Raw genomic sequence first — 20,841 nt, 5'->3', positions numbered from 1 at the left:
TTCCCAGCATCATATTCGAGGGCACCTGCATTAGGGCTAAGAATCAGTATTGTCGACAACTAACAGGGGGCATAGAGCACTCACTATAACCTGCGAAAAGAATTGAAATGCAGCTCTGGTACTGGGTCGGAGTCATATCCAGGTCCTCCGAAATATTATTTAATATAAAAGAATAATAATAAGATAATATTAACCTTTAAAGAAATTAAAATATTTATAAACATTTTTAAAATCTATAAAATTGTTTTAATTAAATTTAATAATTAATTAATATAAAATTAAGATTAAAAAGTTTAAGTTAAAAAAAAAGAAATATTTAAAAGAAAACCTTTAAGAAAATTAAAATAATTACTTAAAACTTAACTTAATAAAATATTAAAGTTTATTTATAAATCATTAATAAAATAATTATAATTTATTAAAGATAATTAAAAATTAAAATTATAACTTTTTAATAACTCTTATATTTAAAAGAAAATAAATATATTTATATTAATTAATATTAATTAAGCTAAATCTTTTATAATATAATTAAAGTTTAATTATATTATAATTAATATATAATTATTTAATTAATTAATTACTTTTTCTTTTCTTTATTTTTTAAATAAAAGTTTAATATTTCTTAATTATAAATATTTTTAAGTTATATTTAAGGTTTTTTATTCCTTTAATATTTTAATAAATATTATATAATTATTATAAAATATATAAACTTACTTATTTATTATAATATATAAATATATTAATATTTAAATATTAATAATTAATTAATTAATAATTATTATAATTAATATAAAAAGCCTTTTTTAATAAATAAATCTTTTATTTTTAAAAAAGCTTAAATCTTAAATACTTTATTAAATATTTAATAATATTTAAAACTTTAACTTTTTTAAATATAAATTTAATATTTTTATTATAAATTATTTTTATATAAATAAAGCTTAAACTTAATAATATAATTAAATTAAGCTTAATTAAAAATATTATATATTTTAAAAATAAATATAATATAATATTTAATAATTAAAGTAAATAAAATAATTATAATAATATATTAATAATAATTATTTTATTATTTATTTATTTATTAAAAGTAAATATAATAATTTAATTATTTAATAAAATTAATAATTTAATTTAATTTATAAAATAATAAATATTTTTTATATAAATATATAATAAATTTATAACTTATTTATATTAATATATTTAATAATAATTATATATTTTTAATTATTAAATTATTTTAATTTAATCTTTTTTATTATATTAAAAATAAATTATTTAATATAAAGATATTAATTATAAAAATTAAACTTATAACCTTAAGTTATAATAAAAAAGAAAATAATTTTTATGGAAATATTTTTAATTATATAAATTATTTAATTAATACTTTATAAATATAATAATTAAAAGAATTAAATATATAACCTTAAGTAAAGTTATTAACTTATTATTATATTAACTTTTTATTAAACGCTCCCGTTTTTAAAAATTATATAAGGTATAATTAATTTAAAAATATAATTATAATTTTAAAGTTTTAATAAGAATTAAACTTATATTCTTTATATTTTTATAAATTAATAACTTAACTTAAAAATTAATTACATTATATAATAATTTATTACATTATAAATTAATTTAAGTTAACTTTTAATAATTTTAAAACTTTTATAAAAAGCTTTTTAATAATTATAAATTTATAAAATATTAATAAAAATATTAATTATATTTTATTTTAAAAAATTATAAATAAAATCTTTAAGTATTTTATTTAATAATATATTAAATAAATATTTACTTTTTAATTTAATTAAATATAAATATATATATATATATAACTTTATAAAAATATTATTAATATATTTTATAATATAATATAGTTTTAAAAATATTAAAAGTTTATATAATTTTAATTATTTTTAAAGGTTTTATATAACTTTCTTAAGATTTTTAAATTATATAAATAATTAAAAATATTTTATTTTCTTTAAATAAAAATTATAATTATTAATTATTAAATCTTAATATATTAAATATTAAAGTATAAAAATTAATATATAGTTAATATAAAAATTAAAAATATAATAAATATTATAAATAGCTTATTTTATTAAAATCTTTATAATTCTTAATTATATTATATATTTATTAATTAATTTAAATTAAATAAATTAATTAAAAATAATAAGTTAAATATTATTAATATTTATTAATATTAACTTTTATTAAATTAATTATTTTAAGTAAATATTAAGGTTAAGAAAAGTTAATAAATATAATAAGAAACATTATTTATTAATAAACTTTAATTATTAATAAATTACGTTATAATAAATTATATAAAAAACTTTTTTATTATAAGCGTATTTTAAAATATTATGTTAAAAATAAATAAAAGTTTAAATATTATAAATATTCTTTTTAAAAGCCTTTTCTTTATTAAATATAAATTATAAGCTTAATAAATTATACTTATTTTATTTTATTTTATTTAAAATATATAAAAGTTTGCTTTTTATATTAAAGGTTTTAAATAAAGAATTATTATTTTTAAGTTATAACAATAATATAATATTTATATATTATTAAATAGTTTTAATAAAAAATTAAAAATTATTACTTTTTTAATTAAATGCTTTATTTATTAATAATAATAAATTTATTTTATAAGTTATAATAAATTAATATTATTAATTTATTTTTATTTATATAAAGCTTATTTATAAGTTTTTAAGGTTATATTAATGATTATTTATTAATTCATTTCGCTAGCCTTTTATAATAAAGCTTTATAATAAAGCATTTAAAAGCTTAAATATTTTTAATTTAAGGTTTTTAAGGGTTAATATATTTTTAAAGGCTTATTATTTATTAATATTAATAATAATTTCTTATTATTATATTTATTAATTAATAAAGTATTAAGATAAAGCTTTTAATTAATTAAAAAAATCTTAAAAAAGGTTTTAATAATTATAATAAGGTTTAAATTTATATTTATTATAAAAAAAAGCTAAATATATAAATAATGCGTTATGTAATAAAAGAATAAATAAGAATTTCTTTTTTAAATAATTTAAAAATAATGTATTTTAAAGTTAAAAAATAAATATAAAAATAAATATAAAAATAAATTTAATAATAATATTAAAAACAAGAAAACATTTAAGAATTTATATAATTTTATATAATTAAATATTTCTTAAAAAACTATATTAAAAATATAAAAAGCCCCGCTTAATTATATTAATAAATAAAATAATATAAATAAAAATAAAAATAATTAAAAGCAGTACTATAATTAGCGGCGTAATAATTATAGCAGCTAGCCATAGCAATGCATTAAAAAGGTAAAATAATTAGAATAAGTGTAGGCGGGGGACGCACTGCGTTTTATCTTCTCGCTTTTATATGCATAAATATTGCTATAAATTTGTTTTAATAACGGCATGGCTCTCATGGTCCCGAATTTGCGGCTGCTAAATCGGGTTATTTCATTTTATGCAATTTCCCATTGCTGTGCCCACAATGTCGTCTTACTAAAGGTCAAGTATGGGGCCTCTGGGGATATTAATAAGTTCTTTGCTTAGGCTAATCCACGGTGATGAGCCACGCTGGGTAGTGTGAGCAATCGGAATACGTCTTATTCATGTGCAGAACAAGACTCAAATTTGAGACACGAGCTGCTGTTGCTCGGCTATTGTCATTTCCGGCCTGGTTCTCCCAAAAGGTCTGAGAGTTAACCTCGTACAGAGTCTGCCAGTAGAAAACGAGATACGGTGCTCGTTCGTCTAATTAGCCGCTATAGATCTCCATGGCTGGATGTTATAAAACTGCATGTGTTTGAGAAACCGCCATGGTGGAAACTTGTACACCCTCCTTCACATGTCATGCTATGCACACCCTACCTCAAGCTTTCCCCCAAAACACTTGGCAAGTACATCGAAATCGATGAATATTAAGCATGTGAAATACACTCTCTGTCCCCAAGGCATCTGGACGCCATAATGAAGCTAATATCTACTCTTGTGCACCCATTTACTGCAAATGCCAGCGGATCGATACCACTGCTGACATAGAGAACTTGATTTGTGTTGAAAAGGGGGAAAGGCAAACTAGCAGTCTAAAATGTAACATCGCACAGACTTGTCTGGGAATAGAAGGCCCCTTGCAGTCTTGCGACTCTCACGTCAGCTTACATCTCCTCGATATAATTCCTGCTCGGTTAAAGGAGTACTTAGGCCTAACCGTCACGCTCTGTTTTTGTCCTTTCCTCCGTGTGATATTCTCACCTCTTTTCGTCTTTTTCCTGCTTGTAATATTTCTCTCCTCACCATATAGCAGCACGCAGCACTTGAGGCAGTACAATGGTGGACGTGTCCAGTCTTTTCGTTCTATCCTTCGTGAGCAGCCTGGTCTGCGCCGCCCCTCTTTTATGTATTGGGAACCAGAACGCCAACTTTCCATTCCAACCGGCCGCCGCCAACGCCAGCCGTTCGCCTTGTCCAGTGCTCAACTCCCTCTCAAACCATGGTTTCCTACCCCGCGATGGCAGGAACATCAGTCAGGACCAACTCAACTTCGCCTTTACCCAGGCTCTCAACATCGATGAGGCTGTGACAGTCTCGCTCGCGAAACCGACCTTCAACATCTCGACCACAGGTGTCGCCGGCACCGTCAACCTCGAAGACATGAAGGCACACAACGTAATCGAGCACGACGGCAGCCTGTCCCGCGCCGACGAGGTGACTGGCAACGCCAACAGTTTCAATCCCATAATCTGGAATACAGTCAAGGCCCACTTCACCGGCCCGACGATCGATATCAAGACCATGGCTGCAGCCCATAATGACAGAATTGCCGCTGCGACGGCAGCCAACCCCAACTTCTCCCTAACTCCGGCCCAGGTTAAGACCTCATTTGCAGAGTCTGCCTTCATCCTTGGAACGCTTGGAAACGATTTTCAAAACCCGCAGACGTCCACCGTATTCATGGAGACTATCTTTGAACAGGAGCGTTTCCCATTCGGAGAGGGGTTTCAGACATCGCCCACCAAAATCACCGGTGACCAGGTCGATGGGTTAGTTGCACGGCTGATGAATGCTACTTCACTTTGAGCTTCGGATGAGTGGTTCAATCAAAAGTAATGCGTGGTGGAAGATACGGCCGTGGGAGGAATACACCCACCTAGCTGGACTCGGAGATCTACACTACCGAAGGATTGAGACAGACATCACACATAAACATGATATTCTGAATACGGCACGCCTAGATACAATGTTTGCAAGTGAGTCGAGCACGCGAGAGAGAGAGAGAGACAGAGAGCCAAGCGCGAGCCCAAAGTCTATCAATGTCATGCGAATTAACGATGCGCAGCTTGGAACACAAGCTTTTCGAGGCTGTTTCATCAAGGCGTACACAGACACAAGCAATGGCAGTTCGAGGATCACTTCAGGGGGGGGGGGCAGCCGCAGATGGTGTCAGGGGTTAGCCCGTGTCTTTCTGTTCATCTGGACATACTGTAGATGTGGAAGGCTATAAGTGCCGTAAGGGTTTAAAAGCATAATTATAAAAGCGTTTATCTCTTAAGAGTAATTTAAAAGGAAGAAATAAAAGAAATTTAGCTATTTAAATATTTTAAAAAGTAGTTATAAATTAAGGTTAAGAATATATATATAATATACCCCTTAATTAAAAGGTAATTCTTACCTTATTAACTACCTTATTTTTTTAAATAATTAATTAATATTTAAAAATATTAATTATAGCTTATTAAATAATTAATTATTTAACTTTTTTTATAATATATATATTTTATTACTTAAAGTTTAATTATTTATAGCCGTATAATATAACTTATAATTAATAATTAAGCCTTATTTTTAAGTTTTTTAATTAAATTTATATTTAAAAATGCTTATTTTTATTAATTTTAAATATTTTTTTAATTATATTAAAAATAATTAAAAGCAATAATAAATAAGCTTTTTAATTACAAGTTATTTAGCTTTTTATACCTTTAAGATTTAAAAAAAGAAATATAAATATAGCTAAATTAATAAAAAGCTTATTAATAAAAGAAATAAAAACTTTAATATTTTTATTAAAATATTATTAAATAATATACTTAAAAGTAAATTTTTAATTAATTTAAAAAGTAATTTTAAAATATATATTAATTTTTAATATAGCTTTAAAAAACCTTTAAATATATATAAATAACTTAAAGCTTAAAATAAAATAAATTTTTTAAAAAAAAATTAAAATAAAGTATAAAAAAAGGATATAAAAAAGCTTAAGAAAATTAATAAGCATTATATCCCTTATCTTTCTTATATTAAAAGCCTTATATATAATTATAATAATAATCTTTATATAAATTATAATAATAAAGATAATTATTATTATTATTATATTTAAGGTAATTCTTATAAGTTGCTTTTAATTTATCTTTTATTATTTATATTTTATCTTTATTATGCTTAATTTCATAATTTCTTAATATTTAAGAAATTTAATATACTTAAAAATGGCTTTAAATATATATAAATATAAAAAGCTTAATTATATTTATTTTAATTATATTTTTTTAATTTCTTTTAATATTTAAAAAATCATTACCTTATAATAATAGCTTTTAAAGGCTATAAAGAATAAATAAAGAAATATGATAAAGTACCTTAAAATTTAAATTATAATTACTTTAAAGTAATATAATAAGGTTAATATAAAAACTTAAAAGCTTTAAAATTAAATTATTAATAAGTTAAAGATTATATAAAAATATTAAAATTATATTATTATTAAAATTAAGTTTTTTAATTTTAAAAATAACTTTAAAAAATAAATATTATTAAATCTTAATTTAAAATTATAATTAAGAATTTAATTAAAAATTAAAAGAATTTTTTAAAAAAGTTAAGAAAATTATTATAATAATTAAGAGAAAGTTTTAAATTAATTAATATATTATTATAAAAATTAAAAAGTAGTTTTTAATTATAAAATAATTTTTATATAAGAATTATATTATAATTTTTAAAAAATATAATTTTTAAGATTTTTAATAAAAGCTTAATAATAAAAATAATTAATAAATAAATTAATTTTCTTTTATTAATTTCTTTATATCTTAAAGATTTAAAAATGCTTTAAAATATTTAAATTAAATATATAATAAGATTTTAATAAATTTATTTATAAGCATTTTTTTAATTTTTATATATATAATATTAAAGGTATTTTTTTTAAATTTCTATTTTAATTATATTTATTAAATATTTATATATTTAAGCTTTATTTTTAATTATTTTTACTTATTAATAATTAAATATATAGTTATTTAATTATTATAATAAATAATTTAAGGCTTATTTAAATTTAAAATTATATTTTTAAATAAATATTTTAAAACTATTATTTTTTTAATTATAAGCTTTAAAGTTAATAATTTAACTTTAATAATTAAAATAAAAATAATTACTTATTTATTTACTTTTTAATATATAAAGCCTTTAAAAAGAATTATTATATACTTTTAAAAAGATCTTTAATTCTTTTTATTATTAATAAATAAAATATTTTTAGTTATTAAAAATGCTTAAGTTTATTAATTCCCTTTATATTATAATTTAAGAAATTAAATAATATATAAATATTAAATTATATAATTTATTACCTTAAGATAACTTAAACTTAAGTTTATAAAGAATATAAAGTATAAAAATGCTATATTTAAGTATATTATAATTATTATATAAAGAATAAAATTTACTTTTTCTTAAAACTTTTAAATTTCTTATTTTAAAGCTTATTTAAAAAAAAAGCTTAAGCTTTTTTTTAAATATTAAAGTAAATAATAAAAAGCTTTTACTTTTTAATAAATTATATTTATTTATTATTTTCTTAATATATAAGTTATAAAAAAGTATTATAATATACTTTTCTTAATCTTTAAAAATTTATATACTTAAGAATTATTAAGCTTTTCCTTAATTATTTATTTTATATATAAATTAAATCTTATTTTTAATTTTTATAAAAATATTATTTTTATCTTTTAAATATATAATTAAAATATTATTTTATAAGCTATATTAATAAAAAAGCATAACTTTTTTTAATAAAGGCTTTAACCTTAAATTTTATAATATATAATTAAAATCTTTATATTAAAAAAATAAAGAATTTTTAAATTTATAAAATACCTTTAAAAGCATTTTATATTTCCTTAACTTTTTAAATTAATTAAGTAATTTATAATAAATTAAATTTAACCCTTTTTAATTAATATTTAAAAATATAATTATAATATTAAATTATTAAATTATTAAATTAAAATATATAATAATTATTATTATTATATAAAATAATTTTATAATTAAAGTTATAATATATATGCTTTTTATAATAAAATAAGGTTATAAATCTCATTAAATATAAATTTATACCTTAAACGATTTAATTATTTTATTTTTATTAAGCTTATATTTATATATTTATTTTAAGGGTAATAATATTAATTTTACTTTTTAATATTTAATAATCTTTTAAATATTAAGCTTAATAATGCTTTGCCTTTCTTAATATATTATCTTAAGTTATTTATTTTAAAAAAAGCTTTTTTAATCCTTTTTTTATATAATTAATTTTAAAGGGAAATTATTATAATATTATTATATTAAATAAAGCTTAAATTTAATTTTAAAAGCTTAAATAATAATTATTATTATATTAATTAAAATTAAAAAATATAAGTTTTTAAATATATTTTTTTTTAAGTTAATTAAATAAAAAACTAATTATAAAGTTACTTTAAAAAGTTATATTAAAGTAAAATATAATTATATTTATAAATATAATATTTAATTAAAGAATTTTTTAAACTATTTAACTTAATTATATATTTAAAATAATCTTCTTATAAATTTAAACCTTTAAATTTATTTTTATATTTTTTTTATTTTATTAATTAAAAGAATTTTTAATTTCTTATAGCTTTAAATATATTTAATTTTAAAAGAGAATTTTCAATTTATTAGCCCTTTTTTTATTAATAAAAGTATATTTCTTTTATAAAAACCTTATTTTAATATATTTAAGATTTTCTTAAGGGTTAAAAATCCTTATTTTTAATTTTTTAAGCTTTTTAAGAAAGTAATGTATAATAAACTTTATTTTTTAAATTTAAAAATCTTTACCCTTAAGTTTTAATTAAAAGTATTAATTTTATTTTTTCTTAATATAAAATAAATATTAAATTTATTATTTAAATTAATTAAATTAATTTCTTATATAAAGTATTAAAAATTTAATATAAATATAATTTTAAATTTCTTTAATATTAATAATCTTAATATTTAATAATTTTACTTTAAATATTAAAAGGTTATTTTATATTTTATTTATTATTAATTTATAAAATATATTTTTATTAAGTTATATATTTTTTATAAAGATTACTTAAGTAAAGAAATATAAATTTAAAAAATATTAAATATTATATAATTAATTAAATATTTAATATAAGCCTTTAATTCCTTCTTTATAAGGCATTCTTTTATATTATTTATATATATCTTTTTAAATATATATCTTTTATATTTATAAATATAAATATTATCTTAATAAGGTAATAAATAAGTTATAAAATAATAAATTTAAATTAATTTAAATTATTAAAAATAATAAAAAAACTATATATATAAAAAAGTATTTAAAGCATGCTTTTTTTTCTTAAAATAAGGAAAATATTATATAATTAAATTATAACTTATATTACTTTTAATTAAAGATTAAAAGGTAAATTAATTCTTAATAATATAATTAAAGCATATTTAATTATTATTTTATTAGCTCTTTTTATAATATTATTTGCTTTTAAGATTTAAAGAAAAGTAAGTTTTAAATTAATATCTTTTTATTTTATTTATTTAATATATTTAATATTTATAAATTAGTTAATTATTATAGCCTTAATATCTTATTTAATTTTATAAATATTTAAATTATATTATTATTTTATTTAGCTTTTATAAATATAAAAAATATTAAATATTTATTTTTAAGCTTTTAATATATAAGGAAAGATATAAATAAATTTTAAGAATTTATTTATTATTATAAGCTTATAATTTAATTTATTTAAGGCTTATAAATAATAAAAGAAATTTTATAAGATTTAAAAAAGGGTTTTAAGCTTTTGGTTTTTAATAACTTATATTAAAATGCTTTTTTAGCAAAGGTTTTAAAGCAATTCTTATAATTAATTTATTTAATTTTCTTAATTTTTATGCCTTAAATATATTAAATTAATAATTTAAAAGTATTAATCCTTATTTTTAAATTAAAAATATTAAAAGTTTATTAAATCTTTTTAATTTTTATATATATTTTAAAAGGGCTTAAAAGATTTTATTAAGTTTAATAAAAAATTATAAGCTTATATATATTTATAATACTTATAAATATTTATAATAAAAGGTAAAAATAAGGAAATTATAATAATATATATTTAAGAAATATTAAATTATATTATTAAATAAGTTTAAAGAAAATAATGCTTTATTTAAATAATTTAAAATATAATAATAAATTAATTTTATAATATTAAATGCTTAATTTTTATAAGAGTGCTTTTAATATTATATTAATATAAAATTTATTTATAATTATTATATTTCTTAAAATTAAATCTTTAATTATTTTTTATTTATTTTATATAATATATTTTTAAAATATTATATTAAGAATAAGGTTTTTACTTTAATAATATTTAACTTAATAGCTTTTTAAAAAATATTTAAAATTAAATAATTAATAAAATAAATAATATTATAATTATTTAAAATTATATTTAAAGATAAAAAATATAATAAAGAATTTAAAGTTATATATATTTTTAAGGATTTAATTATAATTAATAATTATAATAAATTAATAAAGAGTTTATAAAAATATAATAAAGGTATTATTAATTAATTAATTTTTTAAAATTAAAAGTTTAAAAATATATAAATTTGCTTTATATAAAAAAAAGAAATTAAAATTTTATTCCTTAATAGCTTTTAAAAATATGCTTAAGAGGGTTTTTAATATTTTTAATAAGCTTTATATTTAATCTTTAAATAAAAGGTTTTTTTAAATAAGCTCTTAAATTAAGTTTTTATAATAATTTTCTTATAATTAAGTTTCTTTAAATATATTTTTAGCTTTAAGATTTATTTTCTTAAAAGCATAAAATAAAAATAATAATAATTAGCAAAAGGTTAAATATATTCCTTTTATTAATTAATTATTTAATAAAGGTACTTATATATTTTTATTTATTAATATAATTAAGATAATATATTTTTATTTGTTTATTACGTTCTTAATTAATTACTTTTTATTTTAAAAAATACTTTTAATTTTAATATAATAAATATTATAATATTCTTAAATCTTAATATAAGCTTATTATAATATAAAAATATTATTAATTCTTTAAATAAGGGTTTTAAGAAATAAATTAAATTTCTTAATATATTTTATTTAATAAGTCTTTAATATTTAAAAATTATTTAATTAAAGATAATATATATTATAATTACTTATAAAACGTTATATAAATTAATAAACTCCTTAATTTTAAATAACTTATAAATATAAGCTTATAAATATAAATTTATAAAATTTTAATATTATTATTATAATTTAATATTTAAGTTTTTTATTTTTTTTAAATATTAATAATATTAAGTTTAAAAAGTATTTATTATATTTAATTTAAAAAATATAAAGTTATTTTTTATATTTTAAACTATTTATTAAATAAAAAAGTATTTTATATTTATTCTTAAATTTTTTATTTTTTATTAAATTTAATTACCTTATTAAAAGCTAAAATAACTTATTATTAAAGATATTAATTATATCTTTTTTTTTAATTTATTAAAGAATAAGAAAAAAAATAAAGTAAATACCCTTTTATTTTTTAAAAGCTTATTATTATTTAAATGCTTTTAATATTTATTATATAAAGCTTTTTAAATATTTCTTTTTTTTTATTATATAAATTAAAAATTTAATTTTAAAATTATATTTAATTACTTAATAAGGGCTGCATTTTATATATTTAAATTTATAAATTTTTAATACTTTTTAATTTAATAATAAAATTATAATATAATAAATTAAATAAAAAAGAAATAAATATTTAAATAAATTATTTAATTAATTAAGTTTAAAAAAGTATTTATATTTATTATATAAATATATATTTAAAAATAAAAGGAAATAAATAATATAAAATAAATATAATTAAAATATACTTTATATAACTTATTTATAATTTATAAAAAGAAAAGATTATTTTATATAAATTAAGCTTATAATTATAAAAAGCTATAAATATTATAAGGATTTAAAAGCATAATTATAAAAGCATTTATTTGCTAAAAATAATTTAAAAGAAGGAAATAAAAGAAATTTAGCTATTTAAGCATTCTAGAAAGTAGTTGCAAACCAGGGTTAGGGATGTGCGTGCAACAGTAGACGCCTGCCTTGCCGATCTGGGACTGACGGGCCATTTTTTATACAACATCTTTCGGATGCCCCAACTTGCTACCACATTGAACTCCTCCTTTAGTTTTCTTATTCTCCACTTTTGACCATTAATTAATGCGAATTGATTCTTTCCCAAGGCTCTGGGTCCCCATTCCGTGGGCCTCCATTCTGTCTCCGGGCACGTCCATGGGTTCTGCTCGTCGAGAGCGAATCTCTGCAAATCCATATCAATGCCAGCATACTGGCACAGGGCTATGGAGGTAGAAGCATGTACTCTGGAAAATTGCATAAATCTTCCGATCAAAGTCCCAGCGAGCTGTGCCAGGCGTCTGTTGAACGGGACTCAAGTAGGGAACGTCAAGAAACAACCGCCTGCATCAAACTTCGGGTGTACATCACACCTTCAATTAGTGCCGGTCTTTTTGCTTCGGCTAAATGGCAGTCGTTGATAGGCAGGACAGCGAGTAGGTGGGTAGCCGTTTGCTTATCGGCCTTGGGGGGCATTCTGAGATTTATTAACCTTTACCGTGTCTTCGTCTACTCACGCTGTCGCCTACTTGGTTCTCCAACCATCATTCTTCCAAATTACCAACCAGTCCATTCCTTCACCTTTAGAACTGCATCAGAAAACATGACTGGCGCCTCGAGTGGAAACGCATGACCAACATCCGTCTCCCGTCGTTCGTGTCTCCCCTCAGACATCTCAGCATGTGACTCCGTGCCGCCAGGTTTCAACGGATCCTTGGTGCCATCCAGCGTCATAGTAGGTACCCGAATCTTAGGCCTCCGAGCCAGCTGCGCCTCCAAATTCAGATGAACCGGATCACCATTCTCATTCCCTAGTACCAACCGGTAAGTCTGAATAACAACGTCAACAAAATCAGCATTTGCAAACACCGGCGCCGCCTTCTGGAAAGCCGTGTCTCTTGCTGCCTCGTCCCAAGCGGGCGACCACTGACTCCACAAAAGCTGGGCTAACTCCCCCCTGCGCTCCCGGAGGCACGCACGCCCACGCCCGCCCTGGAAAAGATGCTGGTACCACGCAACAGCCTCGAGGGACGTACGCTGTGCCGCCACGTCAATGATGTCGTAGCCGGCATAGCTAACTAGGCCCGCGACACGATCGGGCCACAATGCCGCGGGAACACACGAGGCGACGCCGCCCCAGTCGAAGCCGGCGAGGATGGCCTTCTCAATACCTAGGGCGTCGAGCAGCTCTATGACGTCGGAGCTCAGCGCTGCTTGTTGGCCTGTGCGCATTGTGTGTGGCGAGCGAAAGATGGTCGGGCCGAAGCCACGTAGGTAGGGCACGATCACCCGGGCGCCTTGGGCTGTGAGCCGTGGTACTACTTCATCGAATGCGTGGGGTGAGTAGGGGAAGCCATGAAAGAGGACTACGGGCCAGCCGGTGGGCGGGCCATGTTCGTAATATGCTATCTCCAGGGTCGGCGTCTTAATTGTTTGGGGATCGAGAACTGGGTCGTACATTCAAGTTGTGCCTGACAGATTTTCGTTGGAATATTAGATGCTGGTTAGTTTAAGCAAGGGGCCATAGGTAAAGGAAGGGGAGAGGTTCTCCGTTCCAAGTGGGATCTTTTAGTCGCATACGTCTCGGTCTAATTACCAATTGGTTATGTTATGTAGGTCGTAGGGCGCAGTACCCCGCATTAGCGTGTAAATAATGCAACTGCCGATGCATTCTACCTAAGAACCTTGATTTTAATACCTGAATGTCTCCACGCACAAGGCAGGGCACACTATAAACATGGTGGCTGTTGCAACGCAACCGGTGATAAGAGTCAACTTCACACGGTACGTTTTCTAAAGGATGACTACCTAATGCTATCACTTCCTCATACCAACACAGTGGTCCCATTTACCGGTACAACAGAGCTTTAAATGTGCACCCCAGTACGCTCAATTGTGAAGTCCGGCGCCGTATTCAACCGATCATAGTTGCCATTCGGGTTATTCGGGTCAACAACCGTCTCCACGTCGCTTGCCGGAAAGAACTTGATCCCCGTGTACACACACCGCGTCCCCTCCGCTCCGCAAGAAGCGTCTTGGGGGTCCGCCTGCCAGATCTGCAGGTTATACCCGGGCTCCGTCTCGTTGTAGGGGCCCAGGCCGAAGGAGAACGAATACGTCGGATTGTCGCATTCCCCGAGAGGGGCGTAGCCGATGTCAGGCGTGGTCGAGACTAGAGCCACACAGTAGGCGGAGGTGCTGCCGTCGGTGATGTCGAACCTGTATGTGGTGGTGATGCTGTGGGGGGCGCCGGATGCGAAGAAGTTGGTGATGCTCCACGCCGAGGGCTGCGCTTGGCGGGGAATGGAGGCGGCCGAGGCGCTGGCTAGGAGGCCGGTAAGGACGGAAGTCACACGCATATTGACGTATTATTCGCTTTGGTGGGCAATTGATAGCTATGGTCTAAAGAAGTCAAGATAAACTTATGAGGATATGCGGTCTCAGTCTGAGGAAAGAAATAGACCATCCCGCCTCTTATATCCCAGCATCTACCTCCTTGAATCGCAAACAAGTCGAGCTAACCAAGTGGCTGTTCAATCGTCACCTAATACGAGGACACGAGTGCTATGTCAGCAGTGAGCACTAGTGTGCTTCCTACAGCTCGTGTTCATGAATACGATCGCCCACCAAGCCTTGATGAGGATGCAGGTGAGCTTTCAGGCTAATTGAGACATTTGTGGCCAATGAAGAGTCACACGACAAACGGTACGGATCGCATGGCGATGAGAATATCCATGAGACAGTCACCATACCGAGGCGTAGCTAGCAACATTGCACGTAAGCAGCAAGGTACACAAAATCCCGGCTATCCAGCCGGATTCCCGTGAGGATCCAAGTCTCACTATATTACACTCTCTAAGACGCTCAAGCGCTCAAATGGCAATAACATGGAGGATTGGCGGCTGGGGCGACATACCTACATAAACAATATGGCTTGCTAATGCTATTTAAAGAGGAGTGGTCCCGTGGCGTTAAGCGCTGGGCCGCCCATTTATAGCAATGCAAAAGGCGCGGGTTTAACTCCCGCCAGGGCCAATAACCACACTGTATTAAATTAAATACTTAAGCGTTAAGTATATTATATTGTATTTCTTAAATAGCTAAAAAGAAAACTATTTATAATTAAATATATTATAATAAGCTATAACTTTAAACTTAAATTTTAAGGTATAATAAAGTTTTAAAAATTAATTAAAAAGATTAAAATGCCCTTTAATTATAATATAAAGTAAAAATAAATAGTACTTTAATTAAAAAGAAGTATTCCGTTAATATATTAATAAAATATAAAGAAACATTATTAAATAATAAGTATGTTATAAACTAGCCTTAGGTTATTTACCATAAGGTGCTTAAATAAGGTTTATATTTAAAGTATAAAGAAAGAAGTTTACTCCTTATTTATATTTATATTAAAGCCTATTCTTATAAAGTTAAAACTTATTAATTAATTATAATAAACAAAGCTTAAATTATAATATTTTTATTTTCTTTAAGTTTTTATAATAAGCTTTAAAAAATAACTATATAATAAAAAATAAAGAATATTATAATTTAATTATAAATTAAATATTATTCTTTATTTAATTATTTAATTATATTTTAATGCTTTTTAAATATATTAAAAGCTTAACTTATTTTTTATAATTAATATATTTTTAACCCTTATAATTTAATATATTAATTAAAATAAGCTAATAAAAAATAATTATTTAAATATAAGTTAATAATTAAATTTATAATATTCTTATAAGTCTTTAATTTAAGCTTTTTATATAAACTTTTTTACTTAAAACTTTAAGATTATAAATTTATTATATAATTTATAATTAATTAATGCTTAATTATAAATAATTTACTTTATTAATAAAAAATTCTTAAATTTTAAATATTTTATAATATTAAATTAATTAATATATAATTAACATATTTAAAGCTTAAATTAATATTAAGTTAATAATATTTTAAACCTTATTTTATAAAAAGATTTTATACTTTTTTAAATAAACTTTTTTTCTTTATTAACCTTAATTAATAAAAGCTATATCTTTATTTTTTTATAATAATTAAAATAATTATATTTATAATAATTAAATTAATTATATATAAAATATTTAACTTTATTTATTAAGGTTATTATAATATTAATATTTATTATTTTATTATTTTAAGATTAAATATTATTTTTATTATTATAATATTAAAAATATTTTTATATTATTATAATATAAAGTAAAAAGCCTTAAATATATTTAATTATTTTTTATAATTAAGCTATTAATTATTAATAATATTTTATATTTATTTATTAACTTTAAATTTTTTATTATATAAATTAATTAATTAAATTAAATAAAAAAAAATTTATTATTTTCATTTTATAATATTATTATAATATAATTAAGCTAAGCTTAATATATATTTAAAAGAATTTTAAAATATAAAGTAAATTTTTTTAAAAAGCTTTTTAATTATTCTTTAAATATTTTTATAAAATTAATATAAAATAAAAATTAATTATAAAAAGTTTTTAATTAATTAAATAAATAAATAAATTAAACTTTTTTAATATTAATTACTTTTTTAATTATTATTAATTTAACTTTTATTTTTATTAATTAAATTATTAATTATTTTTAAAATTAAAATTTTTTAAAATAAAAAGAAATTTAATAAAGTTTTTTTTTTAAGTTTTATTATATTAAATTTTATATAATTATATTATAAGTTTATAAGATAATAAAACTTTAAATATATATTATAAATTAATTTTAAATTATTTATTATAAAGTATTTAAATAAAGTTTATATTTAAAATATAAAAAAAAAGATTTATTTTTTATTTATATTTATATTAAAATTTATTTTAATAAAATTAAAGCTTAAATTATAATAATAATATATGCTTTTAATATATTTAATTATTAAAAATTTATAATATTAATTTAATAATAAAGTTAATTATATATTATAAAATAAAACTTTATAAATACTTAGCTTATTTTTATAAATAATTAAATTAAATTAAATAATATTAATTTAAAACTTAAATAAAATTAATTTATTATTTTAACTTTTTTTAATATTATTTTTTTTTATTTTTATTTTATATAAAAATATAATAATTCTTTTTTATTTATGCTTATATTTAATATATAAATATTAATAATTTAATTATAATATATATTTATATTATTATTAAAACTTAATATAATTTATAAATAAAATTAATTTTTAATAATAAATAACTTTTATAAATAAAACTTAAAGCTTTAAAAATAAATTTAAATTATAATTTTTAAATTATTATTATTTAATATATAATAATATATATTTATTATATAAAAAAATATAAAGTAAAATAAATATTAAATTATATTTATTTATATATTTATAAAGTATTTATAAAAATTATTAAAGTATTATAAGTTTAAATTTATTATTTATAATATAAAACTTTTATTATATTATTTTATTATATTATTAATTTATTTTTATAAAATAAAGTAAATATATAAAACTTAATTAAAAAATAATATTAATATAAATATAATTAAAACTTTAAAATATATTTTAATAATTATAATTATATTTTATTAATCTTTATATAAAGTCTTTTTTTATTATATATAAATTTTATTAATTAAAAGGCTTTTAAAATTTTAATTTTATATTTTAATAATATTATATATATTTAAATAATTTTTATATTAATTTTATTTTATTATAATTTAAGTTATATTTATTATAATTAATTAATTAGCTTTAATATTATAAAAATAAACTTTAATATAAATATAAATAAAAAAAAGTTTTTTTTTATATTTTAAATATAAACTTTATTTAAATACTTTATAATAAATAACTTAAAATTAACTTATAATATATATTTAAAGTTATTTTATATTATAAATTTATAATATAATTATATAAAATTTAATATAATAAAACTTAAAAAGAATACTTAATAATTTAATTAATAAAAATAAAAATTAAGTTTATAATAAATAAAAAAATAATTAATATTAAAAAAGTTTAATTCTTTTATATATTTAATTAATTAAAAACTTTTTATAATTAACTTTTATTTTATATTAATTTTATAAAAATATTTAAAGATTAATTAAAAAGCTTTTTAAATTTTTTTTTATATTTAAAAATTCTTTTAAATAATAATATATTAAGCTTAGCTTAATTATATTATAATAATATTATAAAAAGAAAATAATAAAACTTTTTATTTAATTTAATTAATTAACTTATATAATAAAAGTTTAAAGTTAATTAAATAAATATAAAATATTATTAATAATTAATAACTTAACCTTTATAATAAAAGCTTAATTTAATTATAAAGAATAATTAAATATATTTAAAGTTTTTTACTTTATTTTATAATAATATAAGGGCATTTTTAATATTAAAATAATAAAAAACAATATTTATTTTTAAAATAATTTATAATATTAAAATATTATTATTATATAAATTATAGTAAAATATTAATATATTTAATAAAGTATTAATTATATAAATAATATAATTAAAAAGAAAAGTTAAATTATATTAATATTAATATAAAACTTTTTATTATTTCTTAATATTTTTAATAACTTAACTTTATTATTTATTTTATATATAATAAATGCTGAATTAATTATACGTAGTATTTTATATAAAAATATTTATAAATATTAATTTGGATTTATGAGCGTGGGTTAGAAAGTGAGTGTTTGTGTGGGAAATGCGCGGCAAATCGGGGGGTGCGGCAGATCCGGGCCGGGGACGTTACGACCTATGGCGCGGTCAAGATGGCCCTCATCGGAATGGCTAAATCGCTTGCGCTGGAGGGAGCAGCACACAATATCCTGGTCAATACGGTAGCTACAACGGGCTTCACGGACGCAGTCCAGAAAAGCACCTCTGACAAAGGAACCCAAGCATTCATGGAAGCCAACTTACCCGCCTCCGAGCCGGCACCTACCGTTGTATGGCTCGCCCATAAGGACTCCAATGTTAGCGGAGAGGTCTTTGGAGCTCAGGGCAGAGTCGTCACTCGGATCTTCGTTGCAAACTCGCATGGATTCCAAGGTTCATCCCAGGGAGAATGGACCGTAGAGGGTGTAAGAGACAATTGGGATCAGGTGATGGATGAAAAGAACCACCTAGCAGGGGGAGGGGGGGTCTTTGTATGGGTCATGCAATGCAATCATGTTTTAACATTTAATCGAAATTATGTAATTTCAGCAAAATGCTAGTAAATGGCTATTAAAATACTATCAAAAGTAAATTATATCAAGGCTTTAAATCATATTAATATTAATTCAATATTAACGTTAATTATATATTAGCTAATATTATTATATTTCTATATTAAAAGCTTTAGTTTAAATCCTATTAACTCCAAATTTATTTCTATTTTTAAATATTTCCATAATTTCATAAATACTTCCATAATAAATAGTTAAGTTAGTAAAAATTAAATAAGTAATTGGGTTAGGGATAAGGAAAAAAAAGGGTTTTTTTTTACCCTTATATCAAGGGTTAACATTATATCATAGCATGTTAGGAATAACTACATATTTATAACGTGTAAATAATGCAATGTATATATAAAAAAAGCATATCAGAACCTTAATTGCATGTTACTATTATATCGCTATTCCATTAACATAATGGTGCCATGTTGACGGAAACCCCCCCTCCCCCTGGTAGGCATACCACACCCAAGGACACCAACTAAGTTAGCGCTATCCTCTTTCAGCGGCTATCAAGAGGCTCACCATAAAAACAGGTGCTTTTTTCAGGCAGTCACAGATAGGCAAAGATTTACACAACACAAATAAAGACGAAACTCATTTAACAATTTGTGGCTTTAAATAACGGGAAGGCAGAGAGAGATAATGTTGATGGTCCGTTGAAATGCAATACCCCTACGCTAACCCTTAACTGATCTCTCAAACTTGCGCTCCTTTAGCTGGATCAGCATAGCCAGCTTAACCCATACATGCCAAACCAGCATGTCTCGGACCCCCAAAACTGCGCTCGAACCTTGCATGCTTCGCTACAGTCGGTCGACAAAAGTTCCGCCACACCTTCTATTAAGCACGCAAATTTATTAACTTACCTTACTTTTAATTAATTATATTTAATTTTATAAAAGTTTATTATTTATAATGAAAATAGCATTATATAATATATATATATATATTATATTAAAATTTAATAATTAAAGGTTTTATTATCTTAAAT

General features: G+C 21.7%; 4 protein-coding genes across 4 annotated transcripts; 2 read left to right on the top strand and 2 right to left on the bottom strand.

Annotated features, from left to right (window-relative positions):
• Positions 1 to 4,382: 4,382 nt before the first annotated feature.
• On the top strand, positions 4,383 to 5,132 carry INS49_004361 (uncharacterized protein; the record flags this gene model as incomplete). The annotated part of the gene is made up of 1 exon (XM_043165150.1): positions 4,383 to 5,132. The coding sequence occupies one exon, from the start codon at positions 4,383 to 4,385 to the stop codon at positions 5,130 to 5,132; it is 750 nt and encodes a 249-aa protein (XP_043017865.1).
• An 8,014-nt stretch (positions 5,133 to 13,146) lies between these two features.
• INS49_004360 (uncharacterized protein) lies at positions 13,147 to 13,821 on the bottom strand (the record flags this gene model as incomplete). Its single annotated transcript, XM_043165149.1, has 1 exon — positions 13,147 to 13,821. The coding sequence occupies one exon, from the start codon at positions 13,819 to 13,821 to the stop codon at positions 13,147 to 13,149; it is 675 nt and encodes a 224-aa protein (XP_043017864.1).
• Positions 13,822 to 14,456: 635 nt separating this feature from the next.
• On the bottom strand, positions 14,457 to 14,948 carry INS49_004359 (uncharacterized protein; the record flags this gene model as incomplete). The annotated part of the gene is made up of 1 exon (XM_043165148.1): positions 14,457 to 14,948. The coding sequence occupies one exon, from the start codon at positions 14,946 to 14,948 to the stop codon at positions 14,457 to 14,459; it is 492 nt and encodes a 163-aa protein (XP_043017863.1).
• Positions 14,949 to 19,400: 4,452 nt separating this feature from the next.
• INS49_004358 (uncharacterized protein) lies at positions 19,401 to 19,850 on the top strand (the record flags this gene model as incomplete). Its single annotated transcript, XM_043165147.1, has 2 exons — positions 19,401 to 19,712; positions 19,848 to 19,850. 2 exons carry the CDS (start codon positions 19,401 to 19,403, stop codon positions 19,848 to 19,850), a joined length of 315 nt encoding a protein of 104 aa, XP_043017862.1.
• Positions 19,851 to 20,841: the final 991 nt, after the last annotated feature.

This window comes from Diaporthe citri (genome assembly GCF_014595645.1).
Source record: "Diaporthe citri strain NFHF-8-4 chromosome Unknown scaffold_12, whole genome shotgun sequence".
NCBI classification, from domain to species: domain Eukaryota; kingdom Fungi; phylum Ascomycota; class Sordariomycetes; order Diaporthales; family Diaporthaceae; genus Diaporthe; species Diaporthe citri.
This window is presented reverse-complemented; position numbering and strand designations above follow the sequence as displayed.